The 26,478-nt window shown below is 42.6% G+C and overlaps 1 protein-coding gene across 2 annotated transcripts; it reads left to right on the top strand.

Moving 5' to 3' along the window:
* The first annotated feature begins 9,743 nt into the window (after nucleotides 1-9,743).
* Nucleotides 9,744-26,453, top strand: PRPF18 (pre-mRNA processing factor 18). 2 transcript variants are annotated; one of them, XM_082754688.1, is made up of 10 exons: nucleotides 9,744-9,843; nucleotides 11,094-11,171; nucleotides 13,952-14,056; nucleotides 15,312-15,425; nucleotides 16,673-16,819; nucleotides 18,865-18,933; nucleotides 19,851-19,991; nucleotides 20,466-20,537; nucleotides 22,745-22,900; nucleotides 25,765-26,453. In XM_082754688.1, the coding sequence occupies exons 1-10, from the start codon at nucleotides 9,778-9,780 to the stop codon at nucleotides 25,843-25,845; spliced, it is 1,029 nt and encodes a 342-aa protein (XP_082610814.1). In that variant the 5' UTR covers nucleotides 9,744-9,777; the 3' UTR covers nucleotides 25,846-26,453. The 2 variants fall into 2 exon arrangements, with proteins under 2 accessions (XP_082610814.1, XP_082610815.1); XM_082754689.1 differs by lacking the exon at nucleotides 25,765-26,453 and adding an exon at nucleotides 23,701-23,921.
* Nucleotides 26,454-26,478: the final 25 nt, after the last annotated feature.

Genomic DNA, 26,478 nt, shown 5'->3' with positions numbered 1-26,478 from the left:
TTAAAGCATTGCCGAAACTGTTGTATGACTCTCATCCTTACTGGGACAACAGGAGAATTTTATGAAACATAAGGCCTTCATTTACTGTTCAACTCACATGATAAGCTTTATCCTGCTTTTGCCAAAGGAATGTGATACAAAAATAAAAAGGTCTTTTCTCTTTTCCTTGGTTATTCAATTTTGTTTAACATCTGGTATATAATTTATGAAAACATGTTTTATCAACTGTTTTTTCCTCCTTTTAGTTCTTCTTCTGTGTTAATTTTTTTTTTTTTTTTTTTTTTGCTTAAAGGAACACTTACAATTCAAAACATCACTTTAGTCTGAACACTGCACACAAGTTTCAGGTAACATTTTACAGGTTAGCACATCCCCTTTTTCATTAGTATTACTCATTTTGCTTCCCATACGTTTGACAAAAGAGATTCACCCTTTTCTGTGTGCAGCATGAGCTAGGTCTGCAAACAAACCTCATTATGGTTACTTGGATGAGTAAATCTTGTGCTTTTCATTTATTAAAGTATTAGCCAGTTTGGATACCTAGGCCCCGATCCTGCAATCTCATGTGCTTAAAAGTGAATTAGAAACTAGGACAAGGTGACTTTAAGTCAAAGTCTTCTAGTTATCCACAGAATGTGTAGGAGGATCCAATAACTGCAAAACAATCTTTCCGTCCTGTACTGCTCATGTTTCTCAGCCATCACATAGAGAAAACTACTTGAACTCAGAGGCTCCTGTAGTCCACGTATGCAGTAAGTCACAAGATTCTTTCGGGGGGTGTTTTGGGGCTGGTATCCTACAACTGGACTCAGACCATCTGCTCATTTTTCATGGGACACCATCACATTATTCCAGCTGGAGAAACCCAGGGATGAAAGTCGTCCTTATTCCTTGCTGCCTTGTGTCACTCCAACAGTTGGCTGCATCTCTGTGGTAGCCAAGTGACTTATGATGAAGTGCACTGGCTCCAACAGGCAGCCAGCTTTTAATTTCATCTTTTATTTCAGTTAATGTCTCAGTATTGGATTATTATCATTACATATTAAGAAACTGTAGTTTTTGTTTGTTTGTTTTTCTGGTGAAAACATGGAGAATTCAGAGCATTGTTTCATATATTCCTGAATGGTCGCAAAGTATTTCCTCAATCAAATCAGTAATTGAGTAATGTGTTTTTCAAAATGCCATGAAATTGGCTAACTAAATAAAGGCTTTATCTTGCAACATTTTCCAAGTCAGTATGATCATCCCTGGCTATTTTCTAGCTACCATTTTATCCTGCTGTAAGTAACTTTCAGAATATCCCCTCCCCAACCTAACTGATAATAGTTTTTCAGACAATTTTCTGGTTTATAAAATGATGGTTTTATTTCATGTGTAGAACACTAGCTAATCAATTAAATATAATTACCCTTGCAATATTTCGGTATGAATAGCAGCAACGCTCTTCATGCCAGGATGTTGCAGACCATTCCTTTGTTTCCAGCCTCATCCCCAGAACAGGTGTGTCCAGTTAATCACCAGGTTTTGATGATTATTCACAAAGTAGGCTTGAATAGGAGCAAAATGACTGAAGAATCCTAGAGCTTAGGAGAATTTCACAGGTCATCTAAGAGATCCTTCAGTTTTTCAGGTGGGAAAATTACACCGAAAAACGTTGTAAAAACTGGATGGATTGATTTGAGGCTTTAAATCTGTCATCAAAGAACACACGTAAGGCCAAGAGAGGTAGGAAGAGGCTCCTGTTGTATTAATATTGCCATGATTGCGACTCCTTTTGGAGCCTGAGGAAGTTCAGTGCAATATTAGAAAGCAGGAGAAGGGTGAAGAGGTAAAGTAGAGATCAGGAGTTGCATAGGTGGCGGGTTAATACGTTAGCTATTTCGGTTAGTTATATTTATTGAATGTCATTGAAGATTTTATAAACTCTGATAGCGTTTTTCCTTTGCAGGTTTCCAGTGGTGTTTCTGTGGTCATACAAAAAACATAGGCAGTACCTTTTCTCATCTTCCAGTTTGACAGTAAGTCACTGATGTTGCTCTGTCTTACTACAAACCTTCGCTTTTGGGGGGCTTTCACGTTGGTGTATCTGAGGACTGGGTCTTCACAGAGGTAGGGTTCTGGATGTCCAAGTCTGAAGCGTGGAAGTGCAGTTTAACATGTTTTCTGAACCCCTGTAAGCTTTCCCTGTAACATTTCAGTTGCAGCACTAGACATCCTAGTATGTCTCAATCCTTACTCTCTCTCTCTCTCTCTCTTTTTTTTTTTTTTTTTTTTTTCCCCTTTGGGATGCTGTTTTGAAATAACTTCTTGTCTCTTCTTCTGTTTGTTAATCTTCCTCACATAAATTTTAAAGAAAAAGCTACGGGACGCAACGATGTTTTTATCCATTTGCCAGCTCAGGGAAACTAAAACATTCCAGAACTGGTTCAACAATAAAGAATATAACTCAAGCTATGTACAAAGTGCTCTTTGTGTGGGTGTTACAAGCCCTCTGTACACTTCTGTTTCAGACTACAGAATCAATTTTGACCATAACGCTGGACTTTTCCTTCCTTCTGTCATTTTATGTGCACCTTGGATGGAAATGGCAAGGCAGGGCAGTAGAAGAGTCAAATGTTGATGGTTATCCATTCTGATTGAATTCTCGTGGGATAAATGGATATTAAGATAGCAACTCTTCCCTGGGATAAGCCACTTTTCAAACTTGAACTCTGGGAGGAGTGGGAAGACCGAGGTGTCCAAGCAACGGATTTGGTTGGAGGATAAAGAGGAAAAGGTTTCAAAAACCCTTTCATGAAAGCTAAAGTGAAATCAGCCCATATCCATGCCTATTCTGTGCTTCTCCACAACATGGAAAAATCACAAGCTGCACAAATCTTGCCCTGCTTCTGACTCAAAACCCAAGATGCTTCGAGGTAACTGAGGGCAATGTGAGCAGGGCTCATTATTTTGCCTGAAACTCAGATTTTTTTTGTGCTCTATAAAGAGTGATAGTCTTTAGAAATCTTAGCAAAGTCTGGATGTGTCTCTGCATCGCTACCACCTCTAAGAGATGAAGTGTAAACCCAGGCTGGCACTCAAGGAAAGGGCACGTTGAAGCTTGGGGGAGTTCAGGGATCAGCGTTAATCATGGGAAGCCAAGCACAGCTAGGCTGAGTGGTCCTATCGCTGATGAATGCTCCAGGCACAAATTGTGGCCAGCTCAGCTCAGAGTCCGTCAGCCCGGCGAGTCCCCTGCTAGGAAGAGTTCAAAGAAGGCTGTGCTGCTAATCACACCTGCATTTCTGTGGCTGTTTGCTCCAGCCACAGCAGCTGAAGGCAGAGACAGGAGCGCAGCCATGGAGAGTCAATCACTGGAGCTACAGACACCAAATGAATGCAGAATCAGCTGCAGGAACAATAGTGTTTAGCGACATTAGACAGCTCCTTGAGGCTGCAGGATGAAGGAGCCCAGACAACAACCATCCTCCTTTGAGTCCTGGTGTGGGGACATTATGCTGTGCCCCCCCAGCCCAGTCTTCTTGCTGTTTCCAGCTTGCCACAGGGAGCTGCTCTCTGCGTCTTGATCCTGCCTTGATCCCCCTCCGTTTCTCCTGCCACACATTAGTAAAAGCACTTGCGCTAGAATCAATGGGACTTTGAAAACTAAAAGTAATGTGTGCTTTGGTATGCTACTAATCCACTTATTTGGATCCTCTTACTGCTCCTCTGGGCTGCCCTGATCCCCTCTATCAGCCCACCCAGCTGCTCTGATCTGCTCTCTAAACTTCCGCCGCGGCTCTATTAGCATCCCTGTCAACTCACAGGGCTGCTGCCTCAACGCCTTCAATCCCCGCTCCCAAGGAGAGTCTCCCCACTCAATTATAATCCTTGTAGCCGAGAACACTGATGTAAGCTAAAATACATGCACGAAAAGTTGCTGCAGCTCCTACGAAGATGTTCGGTTTCCCTAAAGGTTTTCAAACAGCACTTACATTTCAGGCAGGGGAAATAGGTGAAGACATGTTCGTAACTACCTGCCTGCCTTTCAGTTCCAAAAAAAAAATTATCAAATCTTATTGCAAGATACAACGTGGTTCAAAATCTACTCGCTGCGCACTTTTTAAAGACAGATTATGTGAATTTAATATCTGTGTCAGACTGGAGACTGACAACATCTGAAAATGGTGCTTTTATTCAGCAGGAAGATATATGCAGCAGCATTTTCATTAATGTGGCTCCCCCTGGATTTATCTTTAGAGATGTGTAGATACTGAAGACTTCATCACCCTTTCAGTCCTTGACCTCTCTGCTGAGGCAGCCAGTACACCTGAATGGGCATTTTGTCTGAGATGGACAAATCCTGCAGGGATCAAACTGACAACAGAGACGTCTGATCATTTAGTAACAACTTTCAGAGATTTCTTGCCTGGGTTGGATAGAAACTAATGAATTCAAACTTAGAGATACAATACGCTCAACCATTTATCTTCCATACATGTAAAAATAGAAGAAAAATAGATGTTTTTATGAGCTTTTCTACCATTCAGCAAGAGCTGTTTGGCATTTGAAGGCCTCCATTGTGTTTATTCATCTATAATTTGAATACAGCTAAGATGTCTCAAAAAGTGAGGATTGTGATGTACAGACCTTCCTTCAGGGAAGTTTCAGGAGAGAGACAATTGCGTGGATATGAAGCTCAGGGCATGGAATTTGACAGAGCAGCCTGCAGCTGCAGGTATTACTGCTCTTACTGCATCTTTCCTGGAAAGAGTTTGGGTATCGGTTGTGCAGACTGATGCTGAGAGTACACGTTCTGTATTTAATGTGGTTTGCCCCGTACTGACAAAGTGATGGAAATAAGAACCGTCTACAGAAATATCAACAATAAATTGCACGATCATTTTCCTGCAAGGTGCTCTGAATTGTTTAGCTGTCACAAGCAGTCAGCGTCTGTGTTTGCACTGCTGTCAAAAGAGCACAGTCTTCCTACTGACATCCCGAGCCATGGATTCCTTACGGGCTCTGATGACATGATGCCATAAATTGTTTCCTGAACAACAAAATTATCCTCGGATATCTCCCCTACCAGCCAGTTTGGCACTAATTAGCTGTTCCTAAACATAAGGCTTTTTAGAAGCAATAATTACTTTCTAGCACAACTCAGTTTCACAGAAACTAAAACTGCTGGGATGAGAATTGACTCGTGTCCTTTAGACAACCTGAACAACTCACCTACCTATTCCCTTATCAAGACCAGAGGTTAATTGTCATTCAAACAGTTATTTCAAGCGTGTTTCTGAGAGCCACACTGGCCCTACTAACCAGTAACGCCCATATGGAGTCACCACCTTCCTAAGCATTTTAGTGGGGCATGACATGGGGCTGTCCAGGCAGACAGGAATTATGGGGGCTGAATTGCCACAAGACCTACTCAAGAGATTGTTTAAAAAAGCAAAACAAAACAAATTAACCTGCTTCTTGGATCCTTCATGGATGTTTTGAAGAGTTCTGTTTGCTAGAAATGTTGGGGACTATTTTCTGCCATTGCATCACCCATGAACTTTCCTTGTGCTTGCAGGTGGCATGGAGGAGTGCTACCCACCTTGTCTTCTTTCCTATTCCCTCTTGCTGAGTGTTTCTCCATCTGTGACCACCTGGAGATTGTGTCCCACTGGCTACAGGTTTCTGAAAGGAAAGTACAAAAAGCAAGCCCAGTATAGGTGGCTTAAATTCACTCTATGGAGGGCAGGGGCATGTCCCCAGTGCAAGAATTTTAAAGATGTGCCATTTGCAAACCGTAGCAAAGGTGCTACCAAGGCTGTGTAGAACAAACTGTCCCATATGCGGAGGTGACCTGTGGATGTGACAAGCTGAAGATGCCTCTAAACAAACCAGGTGAATGTGGGGGCAGAGAATGGGGAACTAGATGGGTTAATCCCCTCCTAAAAGTTCATGGCTGCCTTAATAAATGAAGAAAGGAGTGAGCCTGGACATGGAGCTCCCTTTGCCAGAAGTGGGCCTATTTAGCCATGGCATAAAACCACTTTTATCAGATATCATCTTTTGCCACTGTATTTTGAAGAAGAATAAAAGGAACCACGCACCTATTTGAAAAAGGTTTCCAAGAGTGATCTGTGCCCTCCGTTACTTGAAATGAATTCTTTTGCAGTCTCAGTCAGCAATAAGGTATCGGGTTTACCTCCTGTGTACAAATGAAAGCATACAATGGCTGAGCTGTGGTTTTCCTCTGTATTAATATCAGATTGAAAAGTGAAACTGGATAGCCATAAATAACTGAATACAACCTGAAAACAGCTGAATATAAACTGAATATATACTGAGTATAAACTGAGTACAACCAAAGTCATTCTGATCAGCTTCACCACTTTGGCAAACAGATGACATCTGGGTTGTTTGAGTGAAATGATGTATTTCTGAGCTGCCTTCAATAATCTCTCTGCAAGCTGACAGTTGGCTTGCAGCAAATAAAGCTGAGCAATCAGTTAATCATCAAGAAATTGGAATGAAACACCTTCTGTATGTTTTAAGCTTGTACTTCTATTACTTACAAGGCTCTTATGAATGTTCCAAGGTTTTGAGCAGCTTCTAGATTTCCCTTGTCAGTCTTGATTTAATATGGAATGTTGTGAAGTGAATTACTTCAAAGCAGGCTTGTGGTTAACTCTGTGGGGTTGTTCCAGAGGTCTGCGGAAACCTGGATATAGGAAAAACACTGGTAATGCTATTGCTTCCAGACCCAAGCTCAGCGGCAGCGAGCTCTCAAGACTCTGCAAGTGGTTTGGGGAGAGCTTAACGGCCTGGCTACAGCCTGACAGCAAATACAGCATTTATTAATCACATGTGAGATAGAAATACACAGGCATTGTGGTACTAAACCAGCCGCATTTGCCCTGAGAAACAAAACACAGGCAGTAGAAAATAAATAGTCAAGCTAAGGATTTATAGCAGTGACCTAATTGATTTTAATGAGTAGAGTAATGCCATATATGATAAATGAGAAAGATAGAGTTTGCAATACAGCTTGGAAACGCACCCATTTTACATGCTAAAAATATCTTACATGCTGATGTCACCGAAAGGCTTGCTGCATGAATGAGGGACCAGCACGGTGGAGGAATTGTGTGCTTTCATAACACACGGCTACGTCCATAGCAGTTTCCATAATCACATGTCCTGGGAGCGACGGTGCATCTGGAGACTTGGAGAAACCCTCCCATCGCGTGGAAGAACAACGTGTCCATGCCACGTTGTCCAAGGAACAGAGCTCATAGAGTGAATTGTCATGCATGCCATGAGTTTGTCCCGGGATGGAGGCTCCAGGTATCCATCCTACACCAAAGAACCATGTCTAAATGGAGGCAGTCAAAGGACCAGAGGTTGGTAATGAAGCAGGAAGGGACCATAATGGATTGTGAGCGCAGATATACCCTTGGGAATGCATTAGGAGGAATGGAAGAGCTTTGAGCAGGCTCCAGCCAAGACTTGACCCAACTGTCTCAGTAATTTATGTCCTGCAGAAAATGTTGCCCTAAGCCCAAGGCAAAGAGGAATCAAACAGATTTGCCCTTCCAGAAACCAGAGAGCAAGCTGGATTGGATTTCCTCATGAGTTGCTAGTGAAAGAAAAAGAAGGAAATACTACTTTTATACAGCAAAATAGTTTGTAATCTCTTCAGGAAAAGAAATCTTGAGGATATGGATGACACCAAATACATATTTTTCCTTTCACTCTTCAGAGAGATACACAGAAACAGAGCCAACATGCATAGATATTTACATATATAAGGCAACATTTGGGAGAAGTTTTATTTTGTAGATAGCCGCTTATGTTCCCTAGGACAACTGTCTTGATCACAGAGAGCATTTTCATTAAATGGCAATGGGATTTGGAGGCAAGTGAGCACAGAACCAGGAGTAGGAAGAAGGGCACCAAATCAAGACTGGAAGCTAAGACTGGAAGCTTGTGTCATCTTTAGCGAACTTTTAGATACCTTTTAGAGGTACAGTGTTAATTTCAAACCTAGCCAAATCTGCTTACTAGCATAAATTGTTCATCTGCTTTCCTTGTCTGTTATAACCCCTCCTGCTACCTTGCTAGTTTGTTTTGATTTTTATAAACCAGGGAAGTCTCTGGAATAGGTATCAGCTCAGTGTAATTGCATTATTGGGAATACTGTGTGTAACTTGGCTTTCCTCTTTCATTTCGTACCGTCTCTAATTGAGATATGATGTCAAACTGGAGCAAGAGAATGAGGCAGGAAATGAAGCAAGGTCTAAGGTTATATCCGCGCTACAGCTAATTGAAGGGGGCAGCTGGCACTCAGACATCAGTGTCCGGAGCAGTTTGCCATAAAGCCCACCACAGAGCGTTTCTACAGCTTCCCCATTTCTGCCCTGCCCCAGTGTGAGCACATCCCCATGGGCCTCTCTCCTGAAACCTGCTCAGATCCTTCCACCCGTCGCTTGTGAAATAATTTCCTTTAAGAGAGCTATGAAAAAGCGTAGGAGGACTGTTCCTGCTTCCTCATTGCACAGTGATTGCATTCAAGCCTGAGGTAAAACAGGGCTTGATTTCTAACCCATACCCCTCCAGCCTGGGGTTAAAAACACCCTTACATTGATGGGCCTTATTGTAGTCTTAATTTTCTCTAAGAAGGAGCCTTAGTGCTCAGGTTATCTAAACCAGGTGGAAAGCTGGTTACAGTGGCAGCCCTCCAAAACAGCTACCAGGGCAAAGGAGTTCACGACGGAGAAAGTGAAAGAATCTGGGAGGACTGAAAGGTGGAAAAAGGCTGGCAGAGCAGGAGCTGCCCTGTGCCCCAGGGTTTAAACCTGGGTAAATTCTTCACTCAGAGGGTGGTGAGGCACTGGAGAAGGTTGCCCAGAGAGGCTGTGGATGCCCCATCCCTGAGGTGTTCAAGACCAGGTTAGATGAGGTCCTGATCTAGTGGGAGACATCCCTGCCCATGGCAGAGGGGTTGGAGTTAGATGATCTTTAAGGTCCCTTCCAACCTGAACCATAGTACGATTTTATGATTTCCCCTTATATGATGAATTTAATTCCACATTTGGCTTTTCTTATCCAGTCTCTGAGGCCTGCTCAGGACCTTTCTGACCTCCCTAGCCACAGGGTAAAAGCAGGTCAGGAAGGGGAACAGGACAAATTTCAGGATCCAGCTCCCTTCTCGCTATCTCCGTGTGTGTCACAGAAGCTGCATGCCCCGTGACAAGCTAACAGCGGCTGCGGGTTTCACTTTCACAGGTTCATTTCCAGTAGGTTTCACTTCCCAGGTTGGAAATGAGGAGAAATTTCTCCTCAGAGAGGGCGGTCAGGCACTGAAACCAGGGAGGTGGTGGCGTCACCGTTCCTGGGGGTGTTTAAGGACAGTTGGACGTGGTGCTTGGGGACATGGTTTAGTGGGCGATAATGGTGGTAGGGGGATGGTTGGAAAAGGTGATTTTGGAGTTTTTCTCCAACATTAATGCTTTTATTCCGTGACTCAGCCTTGACCTCTCTTCAGCCTTTGAGCACAACGGGGGAACCTGCGGGCTCCCCGCGCTGTCGGCCGCCCTCCTTTGTCAGCCAGGGACCCCCGGAACCCCTTTGAAGCCCCCCGGGCCCCCATTTTGAGGTCTCCCCCCACACCCCCAAGGCGCCAGGGGTCGCTGTGAGGAGCTCGGCGGCCCGAGGCCGAGCCCCAGAAGTGACGGCGTTGTTTTGCTTCGCCACCTCCGGCGGAGGAGGAAGAGGAGGAGGAGGTGGAGGAAGGCCGCCATGGACATCCTGAAGCGGGAGATCAGCCGCAAGCGGCAGCAGCTGGAGGACAAGGAGCTGGTGGGGGTGAGGCTGGGGGGGCTTGGGGACACCGGGGGGGGTCCTTGGGGACACCGGGGGGGTCCTTGGGGACAGCGGCCTTGGGGACAGCGGCCTTGGGGTCAGGGCCCCGCCGCATTCCTCTGCCTGAGGTGTTTTGGCTGGGGGTTAGGGAAAGGGAGCCCTGCTCTGGACACGCTCCAGGGCCTCGATGTCCTTGTAGTGAGGGGCCCAAAGCTGAACGCAGCACTAAAGGGAGGTTGAGGGAAGCAGAGTGCTTTTGGGAACGGCTGAGTGTTAGGATTTGGGTGTTAGGGGGTAAAGAGCGGCAGTTGGCGGCTGTTGTGGGTCAGGCAAGGTACAGAGAAAGGAGAAGTACTTCATGTTTGAGCCAAAGTTTATTGTCATGTTTTGGGGTTAAAACCATCGTTTGGTCTGCAGCAGAAGTGTAATTGTTAAACACACATTAGGGGGAAAATTTTCCCTCTGAGGGCGGTGAGGCCCTGGCCCAGGCTGCCCAGAGGAGCTGTGGCTGCCCCATCCCTGGCAGTGCCCAAGGCCAGGCTGGATGGGGCTTTGGGCAGCCTGGGCTGCTGGGAGGTGTCCCTGCCCATGGCAGGGGGTGGCACTGGGGGGGCTTTGGGGTCCCTTCCAACCCAAACCATTTTTTTTGGTGACACTGGGAGGCTTTCTGGTGACCTCAGTTCACATTTGTCAGTTTGATAGCAGTGGTTGCTCATCTGGTCCAACCGCCCCCTTACTACCACTATCACCCCCTAAATCATGTCCCTAAAACTGCAGTTACCAGCCAGAGTCTGGATGGTCTCATCAGACACATTTCTTCACAGGTGCACCGATCTAGTATACAGAATGCATTGCACAAAGATGAGTACTCCCATTCGGTTTATTTAGTGTGAAGTCACATTTTTAACGTGTTTTTTAAACATCTTTCCTGTACTGTACAGTCTGAGCCTTGTTGTGCACATCTGAAGTGGAGCTTTGTGCTACCTGGGACCGTGATCTCTTGTGACAAAGTTTTTTTTTTCTCAAGTGCTGGTGACCTCATTGGACTTTTCAGGCCTGCTTATAACTGTGCCGTGAAGTCACCCTGTATTGCTGATTTTCAGAGGTGCTCCCAATATGTGCTTTTTACATGGCACTGCAGCCAGCTCTGTGAAAGGAGGTAGCTGAATTCACCACATCAAGTAAGGAGGTTCGAGCTGTTTTCCCACAGGTTTCTGAAACTGTAAAATGTTAACGGCTTTCCTCTCTTTTAGGGAAATAAGAAATATTTCAAACGCAGTGAGTTAGCTAAAAAAGAAGAGGAAGCCTATTTCCAGAGATGCGGCTACAAGGTATTGTACTTACTCTTTCAGGAATTTGTGTGTTTTGCTTTGAAGTCTACATTTTATTCTCAACAGTATAAATGTTGTTAATGATAATTGTTGTTCTTTGTTCAATCTGTTAATGTTATACATTAGCCTGTAAATGAGAAGCCACCTGGAGAGGTATGAGTTTCCGAACCCATTTTCAATGCAGGAAAAGATATGCATGACGTACAGCTACTTAAGTTTGTGTTATGGTTTGGCTTTTCCTTTTCTTTCTTTTATTTTTTGTGGAAAGCATGAAGTGGCTTGGGATCAAAGCTTGTCTCCTTTCTTTTTAAACTGTGCTTTTAGGCATGATGAACACTGGATCTGATATAGCCACCTCCCCCTGTCGAAAAGAATGGATCCACTGTCCATTCAGCTCACTTTCAAAATCTTGTCAAAACGTCCAAAAGAAATCAGTATAGTGTGGGTGCCTATTAAAAAACCTGCCAACCCTTCCTACTGTACGGATTTGTTCCTTTGGCCATCAGCCATCCAGCACTGAAAGAGCGCGACACCGCGTTTGTTTTCTGGCTGGCAAAACAAGAGCAAACAATTGGTAACGTAGGGTGCACTTGGAAACAAATGAGTGATCTGGAAGGCTTTGCCTCATAAGGGTGTCAGGGAAGTAGTTCTCCTGTGATGGAAAGAATGCAGTTTTATTTTGTGTGCGTCTGCCTGCCTGCCTGATTATTCTATGTGGATGCGAGGGGGTCTGCATTCTCCTTAGAAAGACAGAGGCTCACCGTCTTGTTTACTGTTCCTGGGCACGGACAGGAACGTTGTTCTCAATTGGACGTGTCGCAGTCGGTGACTTATTCTGAAACCTTGATCCGTTTGTAGACTTATTTGAACACCCGCGCCAAAACGACTTCTGGAACGTGCAGCATATAGTCATGGGGAAGTGGTCTGTGAATGCAGCCGCTTTTCTGAGTGGAAGTGATGGCGTGGTGCTTTGTGAACATTAGCCTGAATTCTTCAGAATCATGCACAACGGTTAAATGGGATCTCTGTGCTGCTACGAGATGGGTTTTGACTTGAAATGTAACCCTCAAAATGGTTTTAAAATAAGTTGCTTTGTTTAGTAACTCTTCTGAGCCTCCCAGATTTCTGCATTTGCTCTTTACTGCATTAATAAGATGTAGAATATGGACTGATTTCTTTTCCAATCGAGGTGCTTTTCTGCTTTGCTGAGATTTAATAAGTTAAATTCATCTGATTTGCTTGAAAAAGAAAGCGCTGAAACCAAAATAACTGTGGTAAAAATACCACTCGTAACTTGAAGTCCATCTGACAGAACGGACCAAATCTTTTTCCCCAATGCTGCTGTCTCTTTATGATTTCAGGAATGTTTGTAAGTTAAAGTTTGTACCTATCCTTCTGCCATGGGAGTGTATTTCTTTATATAGTTACACAGCTCTGTATTTTCTGTCCCCTGTCCACTCCCCCTCTCCTGCACTGATGGAAGTTTATTTTTCCCCCTCCCTTTCTGTGTGAAGCATTGATTTGATTGTCCTTCCCTTGCTCGCTCTGAACACCTGTGACTGTAGGATTGATTTCTGTGTCGGGTAGCGTAGCACTAAGTAGAGATTTGGGGCTGAACCTTGGAAATCTGGAGCCATCGGGGTGGATCCCTGCATGGCCATGGAGCTGCTCTGCCTTGGGAGAATATAAAAGCTACTTTAAAAATAATCTGGTACAGTCATCAGACTGCTCAGCCTGAGTACACACACTGGAAATGACAACGTACTGTCCTGGCACAAAGAATGGTGTGGGATTAAGTGGGATTATTCCCTATTATCAAGGACAGAAAGGAAATAAATTTTAATAAGTCTCAGAGAAAGCAAGTTATGAATGAGCACTGGAAATGTTTCCTATTATAGGAATATTACTGACAGCAATCTGCTTGTGCTATCAGCAGTGTCAAACTTGAGCTTACAGAGGGAACTGTAGTTACATGGCTGCTGTCTCCGAGTTACTTTGATCAAAGGGGGATCTTTTTGCATTATTAAAACATTGAGTAATGAAGAAGGAAAGCTCTGTTTGATTCGGGGACCTTCTTTTAGATGAAAAGAAGTCGTTAATGAGATGCTATCTTTATGAGGAGGTGTAGGTATCTTTTTTTAAACCCACAAGAAGCTGTGCTCATTTGGCAAGCTTGCTAGGAAGATTTCCTTAAACAAGCACCTCTCGAAGCCCAGCTGAACAGGTACCAAACATTTCAGGCTGACTGGAAGTAGCAGCCTCGTTCTCTGTCTGCTCTTTCTTGGGTTTTCATTTCTGCCTGTGTGCCCAGGCTTGTGTTTGTGCTACTGCCTGGTGAGCTGGATGAGGTTCAGTGGGCTGAGAGGAGTACCTTTCTGTTTGTTTGCCAGATTATTTTCTGTTTGAGTTGTTCCTCCCATCTGGGCCATCGCACAGCAGAGCGAATGCCTTCGTGTGGGGATAAGGCAGGGGCAGGAACCAACAGGCAGAGGGTGGGTTTGCTATTTTTGGCACTCATGCTGACACGTGATTGACAGACTGAAGCAGTTGTCCTTTCCGGTTGCAGGTTGCTTCCTGCAACCTGCAGAAGGCTTTGTTAAATACAGATACTTTTAAAAGCTTTTATTGTTCTGTGAAATTCAATTACAGTCAATAAAAACTGAAACTAGAAGCTCGTAGTTGTATTACAATCTATGTCGCAGAGTTCCTGTACTTTTACATTGTTATCTGTATGTAGGTTTATTTCCATCTGCTTATTAGTAACTGTCTGTTAAATGTAGGTGCAGCAACAGGAAGAGGAGGAGAAGCCACTGACTTCAACAAATCCAGTGCTGGAACTTGAACTGGCAGAAGAAAAATTACCAATGACTCTCTCCAGACAGGAGGTAAAATCCACAATCAAAAGCTGGATTTTTCAAAGTATTTTTTTCCCCGACTTCTCTTTGTAGCCCATAGTTTCTAAATCTTGTTTCAGATCAAATTGTAGGAAATTTATCTTGATTTCTAGAAGAAATCCCGAAGCTAGAGCAAATGGTGTGCCCTTTTTCCTTTCTAAGGATAAGACTACCTATGGGAATGTGAATTCATAAAACAGATCTATACCCCAAAGTAGAAGAGAAGCGGGAAGTTTAGAAATAATATTAAATATAGAATAAATTATCTGGGAAATACCAGAATTCACAGCTGAGATCATCCAAGATGTCATTTTATCCCCTTAATTTCACAAGACAGTTCAGGCACAGAACTTTTTGTGTGGGCTATTGGTTTCATGTTTCATTTGAGATTTGGCTTGAGATTTTGGCCTGCTTTGATCAAGGTGTGATCCACCCCCTAGTTCTGATGTTTTTGCAAGTTAAATGTTTGCTAGTGTAGGCGAGACACTTGGAGAACTGAGTGAATGAATGAATGTCTCCATGAATTTGGTTGCAATTGTCCAGCCACTCTGCTGGTGTAGTTTGGTCACCAGAATATTTCTTGGTGCATCACTAAGCCTATTGCTTGGTACACCGAATGAGTAATGTGTGTAAAGTCTAAACAGATTCATCAAGCAATGCATGTGGTAAAGATTTGGGAGAATGAAGTTCAGTTCTTGGCTTTGCCCATAACTTTGCAAACCAGCTGAGGGAGGCTGCTACACCTCAGTTATCCTTAAATCATATTAGATTGTGGGACTTAATATTCGCCAAATGCTTAAGGAAGAGAATTTTCACTGTGCTGGGACAGCGTGCAGCCTTGTTGGGGCATATTTTATTGCCCCTGACAAGTGAGAGTGAAGGAGACAATCATCAGCTTCCTTTGTGATCTTGGAAATAGTATTTATGCTCTGCCAGCGCGATGATTTTTGTGTATTTGTTTAAACAAGTCATAGCAGGAAGAAGTTAGATTATAGGAAACGGCTTGGGGTTTTATGCAAAATTTAGATTGGTAATATTTGGAGTGACCTTTCGCTGAAATACCGTAGGAATTCTAAATGTAGATTGTAAAGTGTCTGGAACATTTTTATACTGCTTAAAATATCGCCGTTTCCTCTCCAGTCCAGCACAGCTTGTTATTTTAAGCAAAGCAAATAAATCTAGCCTTCAGGATTTTATTTTGCTTCCTTTATGGGTTTGCATAAGGGGATGCTTTGATTCTTTCCAGGTTATCAGGAGGTTACGAGAGAGAGGCGAGCCGGTGAGACTGTTTGGAGAAACAGATTATGATGCGTTTCAGCGGCTGAGGAAGATAGAAATTCTTGCACCTGAAGTGAACAAGGTAACTCTTACTTACTTATTAATGGTGGGATAACCACTGAGGAGTGCTCTGATAGTTCTGTGCACAAGTAAAACGCCTTATGCTAGCCAGTTCCACCCTAGAAACCTTCTAGGCCTTTTCAGATGACAAAGGGGCCTCCAGGTGGCAGTAAAACCTGAGACCTTTATAAGCAGTAGAGAAGACAGTCACTTACTGTTCACACTAGCCTGTTTGTTCAGGTAAGAAAGAAAACACTCCTGTGTTCCTGGTATGTTAGTAAATTTGCAAATCCCTCGATTCCAGAGCTATAACTTGTTAAGGAAGCTTTGTTTTCTCCTCCTTCCACTTAAAGTGTCGTTTGGCTTCAGAAATGACTAATATATATATCAGAGTTTACTGATTTGTTCCTTTTGGCTTAGGAATCGATCAGGTAAGTGAAGAGATGTGATTGGAGTTTGTGTTGCATTTATTATCAACCAGATTTGCAAGGCAGCTGAGAGTGTGAAGCTATGGATTTTCTCCCATAATTTGGGATAAACTGAATAGTTTGAAAAAAATTTGCTGGGGCTGCCTAGAAAAGGACCACTTTTACCTGTTCAAGCCCTTTACAAAAGGATAAACAGATCTGAAATTTTTAAAGCACAATTTTGCTGAGAAAAGCTTCTCTCCCACCATTGTTATCTATGATAAAATTCTTGATGGCAGTAGTAGGAGTATTAGGAAGTAGAAAGGTCATAAGTAGAGATGTGTTGGAGAAGAGGATTTTAAACCATCTGTATAAAACATTCTGCTTAAATCATTGGTAATAAGGAGAAGCTACGTAACTGTTTCATGTGCCAGCACTCAGGTAGTGCTACTTGCATTGTTTTCAGCTTTTTCAGGGTGAATGTGAAGACTTGTAGAGCTGATGGTGGTTATGCTTTTTGTTCTGTTTGTTTTGGGGTGGCTCATTGCCTTGCTAGGAGAAAATGTCTTGAAGGAAGCCCTAGAAGTTGATACAGTCCTCTGGGCTCTTATCGTGAAGCTATGGTTAAAAAGTCTTGCTTCTAGGTGTGCACATTTTATGCACATGTTTTTTGTTAGGTACTGAAGCAATCCAGAAGCATTTGTTGAACTCAGTTAATATTCAGACAACAAAATTAAACCCGTGTGTGTATTTTTACAGGAGTTGTATGCTCGCTGTGACTGTTCTGAACGCTTTTTAATTTGCTTGTTGTGTTGTTTTTATTATTTTTAAAAATAAACTAATTATTTCTTATCTTTTCCAGGGTCTGAGAAATGACCTGAAGGCTGCCTTGGATAAAATCGACCAGCAGTATCTGAATGAAATTGTAGGCGGCCAAGAAGCAGGAGATGATGACTCGCAGAATGACTTGAAAGTCCATGAAGAGAATACTACTATTGAGGAACTGGAGGTATGTGATGGATAGAATTTAATCTAGGGAGTTCAGATGTACATGTATTTATTGTTATAATGTGGTGAGAAAGCTTCAAGATTGTTTTCAACGTTGAATTTAAGCATTCTAAAAAGTCCTTAAATATGCTCTGTTAGGAAATTAAGGTTGCTAAGCCTTGAATTGCACCCTAGGGCTTACAGTAGACATGTGAAAACTCAAGGGATCATTGTTTACAACACCTCATCAAAAAAGGGGCAGAGCTTTCTGCAAGGCAAGTGGTGCAGTTAGGATTCTCCTGTAGAGTTCTAGAATTAAAGAATTAAATAAAAAAGTATTACCTGATCACAAATTCTACAGCTTTTCCAATGGGTATTTGAGACGGTGATGAGCTTAGAGCAGATGAATTTTCCTTGTACAAGAAAGATGGACTCTGAAAAACAGATGCACAAAAAGAATGTTTGATATAAAGGCAGTCAGGACAACGAAGTGAAAATTAGAAGCAGGCAGTTAAAGAAAATACAAGTGCAGTGAAGATGTGCCCCAGGAACTTCAGTGCAAATGACTACTGTGCTTTGAAAGAATACTGAAGTATTTGTGTACGTGAGTGCAGAACGAGTGCCATGAAATGCACTCAGCACCTGGTATTTCCGGGTGACATTTGGAAAAGCACATTAACTTGAGCTAAAGACTTTTACCCTTAATCTTCAAACTCTTTGCAGAAGTTAATCTTCTTAATATCCCTCCAAATACGTGTTTAGAAATAATCTGATTTATAACCAAAAGCTGAAATGAATACGTTATTAGGAGATAGCTTCGACCTTTTTCTTAGGGTACCTACCAGGAATTCTGGGGTAAAATACCTGTAGTACCAGAAGGGATACCAGTTGTAATGGGACTGCTTTTAGCAATCTGTTAGTTCTCAAAATATTCCCTTTTTGATGTCATAGTACATCACCTCATGGTTTGAGCCATGAAAGCAGTCTTTATTATTATTTTATTTTTTACAAAGTTTGAAAACACTGCAGTCTGAATAGCGCACTGCTTTCACTGCATTCTCTTGAGCATAGAGGGTTACGCTGAAGGTAGTTCCAATTCTAGGAAATTTTAAAAATAAACTCACTTTGGAAACGTGAGGGCGATGGAAATAAATTATCCAGGTGTATCTACTGGAAAATATTTCTAGAAATCAACATTAGTATTAACATTTCCAAGGTTTTAACAGGAAGATGGAGTATTGGGATGACATGATAGTGTGTTGTTTATTTTTATTTTTATTTTTATTTTTATTTTTATTTTTATTTTTATTTTTATTTTTATTTTTATTTTTATTTTTATTTTTATTTTTATTTTTATTTTTATTTTTTTAATTTATTTTATTTTTGGATTTATTCCCTCAATTTCATAGTTACAATTACATGAAACGGTAGCATGATAGAAAGCCCTGGTAAATCAGAGAAGTGAAATAACTTAGGGGAAAAAAAAAACAGCAAAGAATTAAGAATTATTAAAAATATTAAAATGAATTATAAAATAATATTATTAAAGAATTATTAAAAATAATTACTGTGTTCAGCTCTGGGGCACCAGCATAAGAAGGGCATGGACCTGTTAGAGTGGGACTGGATGAAAGGCCATGATGATGGTCAGAGGGCTGGAGCACCTGATTTATGATGAAAGGCTGAGAAAGCTGGGATTATTTAACCTAGAAAAAAAGAAGGCCGTGGGGAGACTTTATAGTGGCCTTCCAGAACCTAAAGGGAGCTACAGGAATAATGGGGGGCTCTTTTCAGGGAGCATAGTGATGGGATGAGGAGTAATGCTTTTAAGTGAAAAGAGGGTTGATTTAGATTAGCTATTAGGAAGATCAGATAATATTTGACTTAAATTTTTATTAGATTACTGAGCAGTAAGTTACATAGCTGTATCATTCCATTTCCTAGCTAGTGTTTGGGTTTACTGATGGGATATTTTACAGTTCACGCTGCGGTGAATCACACTCTGCTATGGTGGTGGAAAATATCTAGACAGCGTGGAAATCATTGCCTTTTTGTCTTCTGTTCTAGGCTTTGGGAGAATCCTTAGGACGGGGTGATGATCACTATGACATGGACATCATAACAAAATTCTTGAAGGTAAGCCACTCAAATAGACTAATTATTCTGTAGCTGTGAGATACCTTTCACTATTATGCAGATACGTTTATTTGGTGAGGTTCTAGCTGCTTGGAGAGAGAAGTTTTCATTGTGCTTTTTTTTTTTTTTAATTATTATTTAATACTTCGCTTTCCACTGCCTTGGTTAGTCACAGTAGAGACTTCTGTGAGACCTGGGAAAGAGCTGCTGGGAGAGCAAAATCTGGTTCTACTTTCCCAGACAAAATAAATATGGTTTTGATTTCCGCATGATGATTGGGGCAGTTGGATGGAATTACTTCTATGTGCCATGTTAAAAACTCACAGGGAGTCCCCACCTGCCTTCCCCAGGAGCAGTGCAAATTAAAATGAAATGTCACCTGGTGCTGCTTTGTGAAATAAAAGAACTTAGTGGCAAGTCTGCTGGCTTTGCTGAGGAAGCAGGTTCAAGTGGGTTGTATGAAATTGTTTCCTTGTTTCCTGTCAAGAAGCCTGTATTGTCTCTCATCTGAGTCATTTGCTCTTTGTGTAACTAATGTGATTATCAGCAGCCACAGCAAGAGTTGAAGCTTTTATTTGTGTAAATAGGATAAGTTGGCTTTTTGGTAAAGTTCAGGCTGGGCAGGAAGACAAAGAAAGCTCAAAAATGGTTTTCTGGGTGGACAGAAGGTACATTTGGCAAGTTTGTTGTAGTGTGTTGAATTTTTACTGCATTCTTTACCATTCTTCAGGCTTCTTCTCACAAGTTGAGAACCCATTCCTCCGTGCCCATCCCTCTGAAAGAGGATTTTTGCCTCTTTAATTCATTTTTCTCCCCAAAATACTCATTTTGCTGTGTTGCCTTAAACCACGGTTCCCATCTGCTTTGGTGAGGTGGTCACTAGATGGCACTGTGACACAAATTTGCTCCTTGTGCAGTTTCTTCTCGGTGTCTGGGCCAAGGAGCTGAACGCCAGAGAGGACTACGTGAAGCGAGGAGTCCAGGGGAAGCTGAACAGTGCCACCCAAAAGCAAACAGAGTCCTACCTGAGGCCTCTCTTCAGGAAGCTTCGGAAAAGGGTGAGTCACTTGTCAGTGTCACCATCCTCTAAGACTTATTTAGCTGCTGCTTTCAAAGCTCACAGTATTTAGTGCCTTTTCCTGAGGTTCCTGTTCCTTCAGCTGAAGATGAGAGGAGGAGTGCGTTGGTCAGGGTTTTTGTGGCTGGAGCCCATGACCCCCAGTTCTGCCCTTCTTATCTTGACCAGTGAATTCTTCTGCCTACCCACTGCTCTTCCAGGTGTTCCTTTATGTACCACATGTTCAATCCCAAAGAACTGGGATTGTGTTTTTGCAATTTGCCACTAGCTACTATATAGAACCACTTAACCTCTTGTGCTTCAGATCCACCAGCTAAACAAGGAAGATGTTTTCCTTCATTAAAGTCCTCAAGCTGGGGTGCTAAACTTTGTCTAAATGCTGAGTAGGATGATCTTCCTGAGTTGAATATTTGAAAGTAAAGCTCTTGTGTGTTTTTTTTTCCTTCTCCTGCAGACGCTTCCTGCAGACATCAAAGAATCAATAACAGATATTATTAAATTCATGTTGCAGAGGGAATATGTGAAGGTATGTTCGTACTCCCCCCGCGTGTTTAGGCTGGCTGGTCTTAATAGATTGGATTTGTACTTCAGCATCTCCCTTTTTGCATCTTGAAGATACATAGCTGGAAATACACACAGCGCATGTTCAAATAAAATGAAAAATGGCTCTTAAAGGTTAGGCTGCAGATAGTGTTTGATCCACGGTCTGTCAGAAGGTCTTTTGATGGTGAAACTGCAGAGCTTGCAGGCACAAACACAGTTCTTCTCAGGTTATATTAAATTGCAGAGGAATACTGAGCTGCAAATCTGATACAGTAAGGTTAAATGAAGGCATTGAATTCACGGTAATGGGATGTTGATTAATTAATTAGCAATTAATTGAGGTGAATTGAGGTATTGAATCTGAGACACTGTCCCTTTCTTTGGCCATACTCACATTAGCTGTTCTGGTAAGATGGAGGCAAACTAATGAAACATTTCTGGACAAAGTCTGCTTTTAGGGAGGAGGCAAAAGTACTTCACACAAATTTAGAGGGAGCATCGGGCCTTCAGAAGAGGAACTCAGCTACTGATAGAGTTTGCTTAAGCATCCAGAGGAAATTTAGCTTTGTTTTACCTTTGGTTATCTCGTATTTCTTAGTAGACTTGTGAGGACTTGGGGAAATTTGTCTAGTAAGCAAGCAAACCTGCTTTGTTATTGAAAAAAAAATTGAGATGGCCTAAGGCAAGTTTAATCCAAATCGTTTTAAAGTAGAACCAGAAGTGTGGGATGTGTGATAGTGGGGTTTTGTTTTGGGGCATTTTTTTTTTCCGTTGGCTGTCATCATTATGCCGAAGTTGCTGAAATTGCCTTTCTGATGCCTCCCCAGTAAAGCAGCGAGTGTGCAGGAATGCAGTTTATCTCCTAGGTTCATCACCTGTGCTCCTCTGTCCCACAGGTGCCTGGCTGTATGTAAACTTCACAGACTCTGATGTAGGGGGAGGCTGAGTACATATTTGGAAGTGTTTTTCTTTAATGAGCCTAATGAGCCTCGTACTTCTAAAGATCCTCATAATCTTTTCTGTTTTGTTTCCTCAGAGACTTATTTCTCATCTCTGTCTGCCTCCTGTTATTGTGTATTTTAGTTTTTATTTTTTTTTGCTTTGTGCAGCCTGGCAAATGCTGTCAGCCCTGATTTCTTACGGTTTTGTTAGGTGACATGCTGCAAAGATTTAACTTTTGAAATCAACCTGCGATGGCAGGCAAATGGCAGAACGCAAGTTGCCCACTCAACCTTAATTAACCTTGTTGTGACAGTCCTGGAAGAATCCTTAATTGCACGCTCACGTACCATGTTTCATTACAAAGCAGTACAGCAGTCAGCAAGCAGGTGTTTGACTAAGGCTGTGCCTCTGAACAGTGCCAAATGTAAAGAAACTGCACGCACTGGTCATGCTTGCAACTTCTTACCGTGTAGTCTCTGGGAGGTGATAAATGAACTCCTTATCAGTGAGCCTTACAGCTCTTTGCTAATAGTGGAGGAATGTCCTGCTGAAGCTGTGTGTGTGTCTGTCCCCCTCGCTTCCTGGTTCTCAGATGCCATGCTGCTTTTTTGTCCATGCTCTGTGCCTTTCACCCTTTTCTTTTTGTGCTTTTCTCCCTTTCTTTCTGCTTATCTTCCCTTACGCTTTATTCTCTTTCTTCCCCAGGGCTGGTGCCTGCCTCAGCTTTATGTTAAGAAATGGGGGCTGCTATCTTCATGGGGAGACTGCAGAGTCATTCAGTGCTGCTGGGCCATTCATAAACAGGGTTACAAATGTGCTTGTTTGACCCAATTTTTTAGAGAACTGGTTCTCAGCCTCTTTGCAAGCTAACCATTCTGCCTGATAGCTGCTGCTTTAGTCTGTAACCAAAATAGGAGAGGTGGTAGGGTGATTGCAGCAGAAACAGGAACCTGAACAGGCTGAGTTGAAAATAATCCCAGGAATCTTTAGATGTTAGTAAGTAAATATTAATAAATAGCATTCAGTGCCTTCTTTTATCGCCTATTAGGTAAAGTCTATAGTCCTTGCTTACCTGAGAGTTCAAGTGAATCATGTTAGGAAGGTGTCGTGTAAAAATTGCTTAATACCATGCAATGAAACCTGATTCAGAGAAGCAGGAATGTGTTTACAGCAATGCAAAGCCACGCAAAAAACCCTTCTGATGCCCTTTCTGTTTTTGCTAAGTGTGTGTGCGCTGTGTTTCTTCAGGCAAACGACGCCTACCTTCAGATGGCGATCGGGAACGCTCCCTGGCCTATCGGGGTAACCATGGTCGGCATCCACGCTCGAACGGGTCGGGAAAAGATTTTCTCCAAGCACGTAGCCCACGTTCTCAACGATGAAACTCAGAGGAAATATATTCAGGTAACGGTAGCTTTGGAAAGCCAACAAATTTGATTTTGAAGTTACGGGATCCCTGAGAGGTTCACAGTTAAAAGTGATGGGGTAAAAACATCCCAGGACAGGCGTTGTGACATCTATTTAATAGGTAATTCACCCTGGACCTGCATCATCTTTGGTGCTGGCTGAGGAATGAATGCCTTAACGCTTAATGCTTTCATGTCTAATGCTTGTAATCCTGCATTAACACCAAAGTAACTGTGACCACATGCTTTATTCTCCTCCGTTCCCTCATTGCTTAACTTAAGGTTTTAAGGAGTTTGATGCTCCTGTTGTGCTGTCTTTAACCATGAAATACAGCCCTCCTGACTATTGCTGCAACTAGATAATTGCTTTCATTTCACAAACACCTCTCTTTAATGGTGTGGGCTCAGAATTCCAGGTTTAATTCCTTCTCTTCCTATTCATACTCATGTAAGGAGCTTCTGTTAGTTGTGGCATTAATCGTAGTGCTGTTTTTTCTCTGGCCTTTCAGTGCAGTGGGTCATCTCTCCTCAAACTGGTAAATGTATTTGCCTTTTGCCAGTTACAGTCTCAACAATCTAAAGTCTTTCTGGCTTAACTCTGTAGCCTAGGAGCAGCATCACAGAGCTCGGAGCCACTGACAGGAGAGGTTTACACAAACACCTTCCTGCTGCGGCAGAGGGACTCCCACTGCAACTTCTGCAGATGCCTGCTAGTTGATTGCTTGCAAAATACAACTTCCCCTTCTATCTCCACTCTCTTTTTGAGGCTACAAGTATAACCTTTTGATTTGTCTTCAGCTACAGTTTTTAATATGACAATCCGAGGAAATACCCTTGTGAAGTCAGGAGGAGCTTCAGACATTTACAGAGACAACAAATCAAATTTGATCAATTCTTTTGCAAGGTAAAAACTGATGTGCAGGTTACACATCTTCAGAGACAGGCTCTGCTTAGTTTAATACTTGCTGGGAGTTATCTAATGGATGAAGCAGCTTGTATAGACTACATAGTTTTTTGTTAGGCTGTGCTAAAAAATAGATTTGGACCATTGAAAGAAGATTGTTGTGGACCTCAGCATTGTTCTAATGCTTCTTTTCTAATTTTGGTGAATAATTAACTCTGTGTCCATTTACCACTCTTCTAGCAGTAAGATCTCAACTCTGTAGTGTTTTTTGATCTCTCTTAACATACCCTCTGGAAGATACAACATACATGAATTCCCCGATTTGTCCCTTCTGTCCTGAAAGTGCATCCATTGGTGAAGGAAATCGTCACGTTCATCTCCCCACTGTGAGTTCTCATCAATAGTCCTGAAGTACACAACTTAAAGAGCCAATACAAAGTTGGCTTTCAACATTTATGTTCTTCTCGTTGGTTTTAAATGCAAGGGCTTACTCAGCTGGTCTGCTTCAAACAGAGCACGTGGAGTATTCTCGGTGCTCCCAGCAGTGAAATCGGGATCAGGTTAGCTTGATGCACAACGAACCTGCAATCAACATCCCAAGCAGCGAGTCTGTGCGCTGCTGGGACATGCTTTTGCCTTTTCAGTGCAGGCAGGAGTCTGGAAAACATCTTCTGCTTAATCGTTTTCTTTACAGCAAGGAGCTGTCTCACAGATGGAGGATATAACGACAGGCACGTGACTGCTGCTGTGGAGTTAGTGTCGTTGCTAAATTACACTGCTACCACAGCAGTTCTCCTTCTTTTTATTAGGCGTCTATGTATGACTTGAAAGAAAAAAGCCACAGGAGTTCTGTCAGTTTTTTTGGCAATCAATGCTTTAAAAGCATTAGAGAGAAAATTCCCCATTCTGCCTTTCTTCTTGATTACTTCTTCAGCTTGCCTCCACTGCGCAGGGCAGGGTGGGTGACGATACAGGGAGGGGTGACACCTCTGCTCGCAAGACATTCAGTTTCTAAAGGAACCTGGTTCTTCTCCATATTTGTGCAGCTTGTTTTGGTGTTAGAAGTGGCTTTTTGCTCTTTTAGAACTCATTTTAATATTGAGGGTTCTTTTAAGTATCATTTATTGCAGTAATGCTGTTTTCCACCTTGGTGCTGAAGAGGGATTAAAGCATTTCTGTGATTCCTCACTACGTAAACATATCGTGAGGGTTGAAATTTCCAATTGCTTCAGTTACAGAATCATAGAATCACAAACTCCTCCAATATTGGAAATCCTAGAATCAGCTAGGTAGGAACAGACCTTCAGCATCATCAAATCCAACCATCAACCTGACTTACTGAGTCCCATCACTAGACCGTGTCCCTCAGCGCCACATCCACACCTCTCTTGAATACCTCCAGGGATGGGGACTGCACCACTTCCCTGGGCAGCCCATTCCAATGCTTGACCACCCTCTCTGTGAAGAAATTCTTCCTAATTTCCAATCTAAACCTATCCTGGTGCAACTTGAGACTGCTTCCCTGTGTCCTATCACTGGTCACCTGAGAAAAGAGACCAACACCTCCTCGCTGCACACACTCCAGCAGCTCCACCTCCTTCTTGCAGCGAGGGCCCGAAACCTGAACACAACATTTGAGGTGCACAAGGGGACAGTCATGTCCCTGCTCCTGTTGACCAGCGCCCCCAGGTCCTTTCCTGCCGGGCAGCTTTCCAGCCTCTCTTCCCCCTGGGTGTTGTGCCCCAAGCGCAGCATTTGGCATTTAGCCTTGTTGAGGATATTTGTAATATTTAGTACTTTGCAGGGAGAAAGGTTAATAAAAATGGAATACCAAGCGAATAAAAACCAGAACAGCAACCATTTGTTTTTAATTCTTCACGTTAAGCTGAGCAGTCACTGTAGACTGTTTGACAACGGCAGTTTTATTACAGAATTGTCCTTGTTTTGTTGATTCCCAGGGGCTGAAGAGGCTCATGACCATTTGCCAGAAGCACTTCCCAACAGACCCATCGAAGTGTGTGGAGTACAATGCTTTATAAGGCTCTCTGCGGGCCAGGCGTGACTCACATTTTGATCTCCAAGATCCAGGGAGAGCGGAAGAATCGGAGCAGTTTGTGCTTGAGCACCGACAGAAACTTCGTGCGGGCTCTGCAGAAAACCCATAAAGCAGCAGATTTCTCTACAGCTTCCTTTCAGTACGCCCCACTTCTGTAGATTCCTTTTTAGGTCTATTCTTTATGCTGAACAGATCCTAAACAGATCCTGTACACGGCAGAGGAGCTTCTGAAGGAGGGATGACCACGACTAGGGGTTGTTGACTGTGCCCCTTGCTTTTATTTCAATTTATTATTCGGGGAACTGTGTAGACCGAGCTGAGCCTCGCTGTTGTATCGTAGAGCTTTAGGTGAGACTCAGCCCCGCCAGGGCTGGATGCTGGAGGTTTTTGGCAGCTTTCCCACTGGAGGCTGATGTGGGTAGATGATTAGAGGGAAGCAGTCGAAGCTGAATCTCGGTTGTTTCTGTAAATATGAAGACTTTAATGGCTAATCTTTCATGTGGTATTTATCAGGGAAAAAAAAAAAAGGTTTATATATTTCTCAGCTGAAAAATACAGCCACTTGCAGTGGAAAGAGTTTTTGATCTTGAATACATCTGATTTGGCTTTTTTTTTT

Source organism: Aythya marila, assembly GCF_965140915.1.
Source record: "Aythya marila genome assembly, chromosome: 1".
Taxonomy (NCBI): Eukaryota; Metazoa; Chordata; class Aves; order Anseriformes; family Anatidae; genus Aythya; species Aythya marila.
Note: the sequence above shows the minus strand (reverse complement) of the source record. Positions and strands in the feature narration are given on the sequence as shown.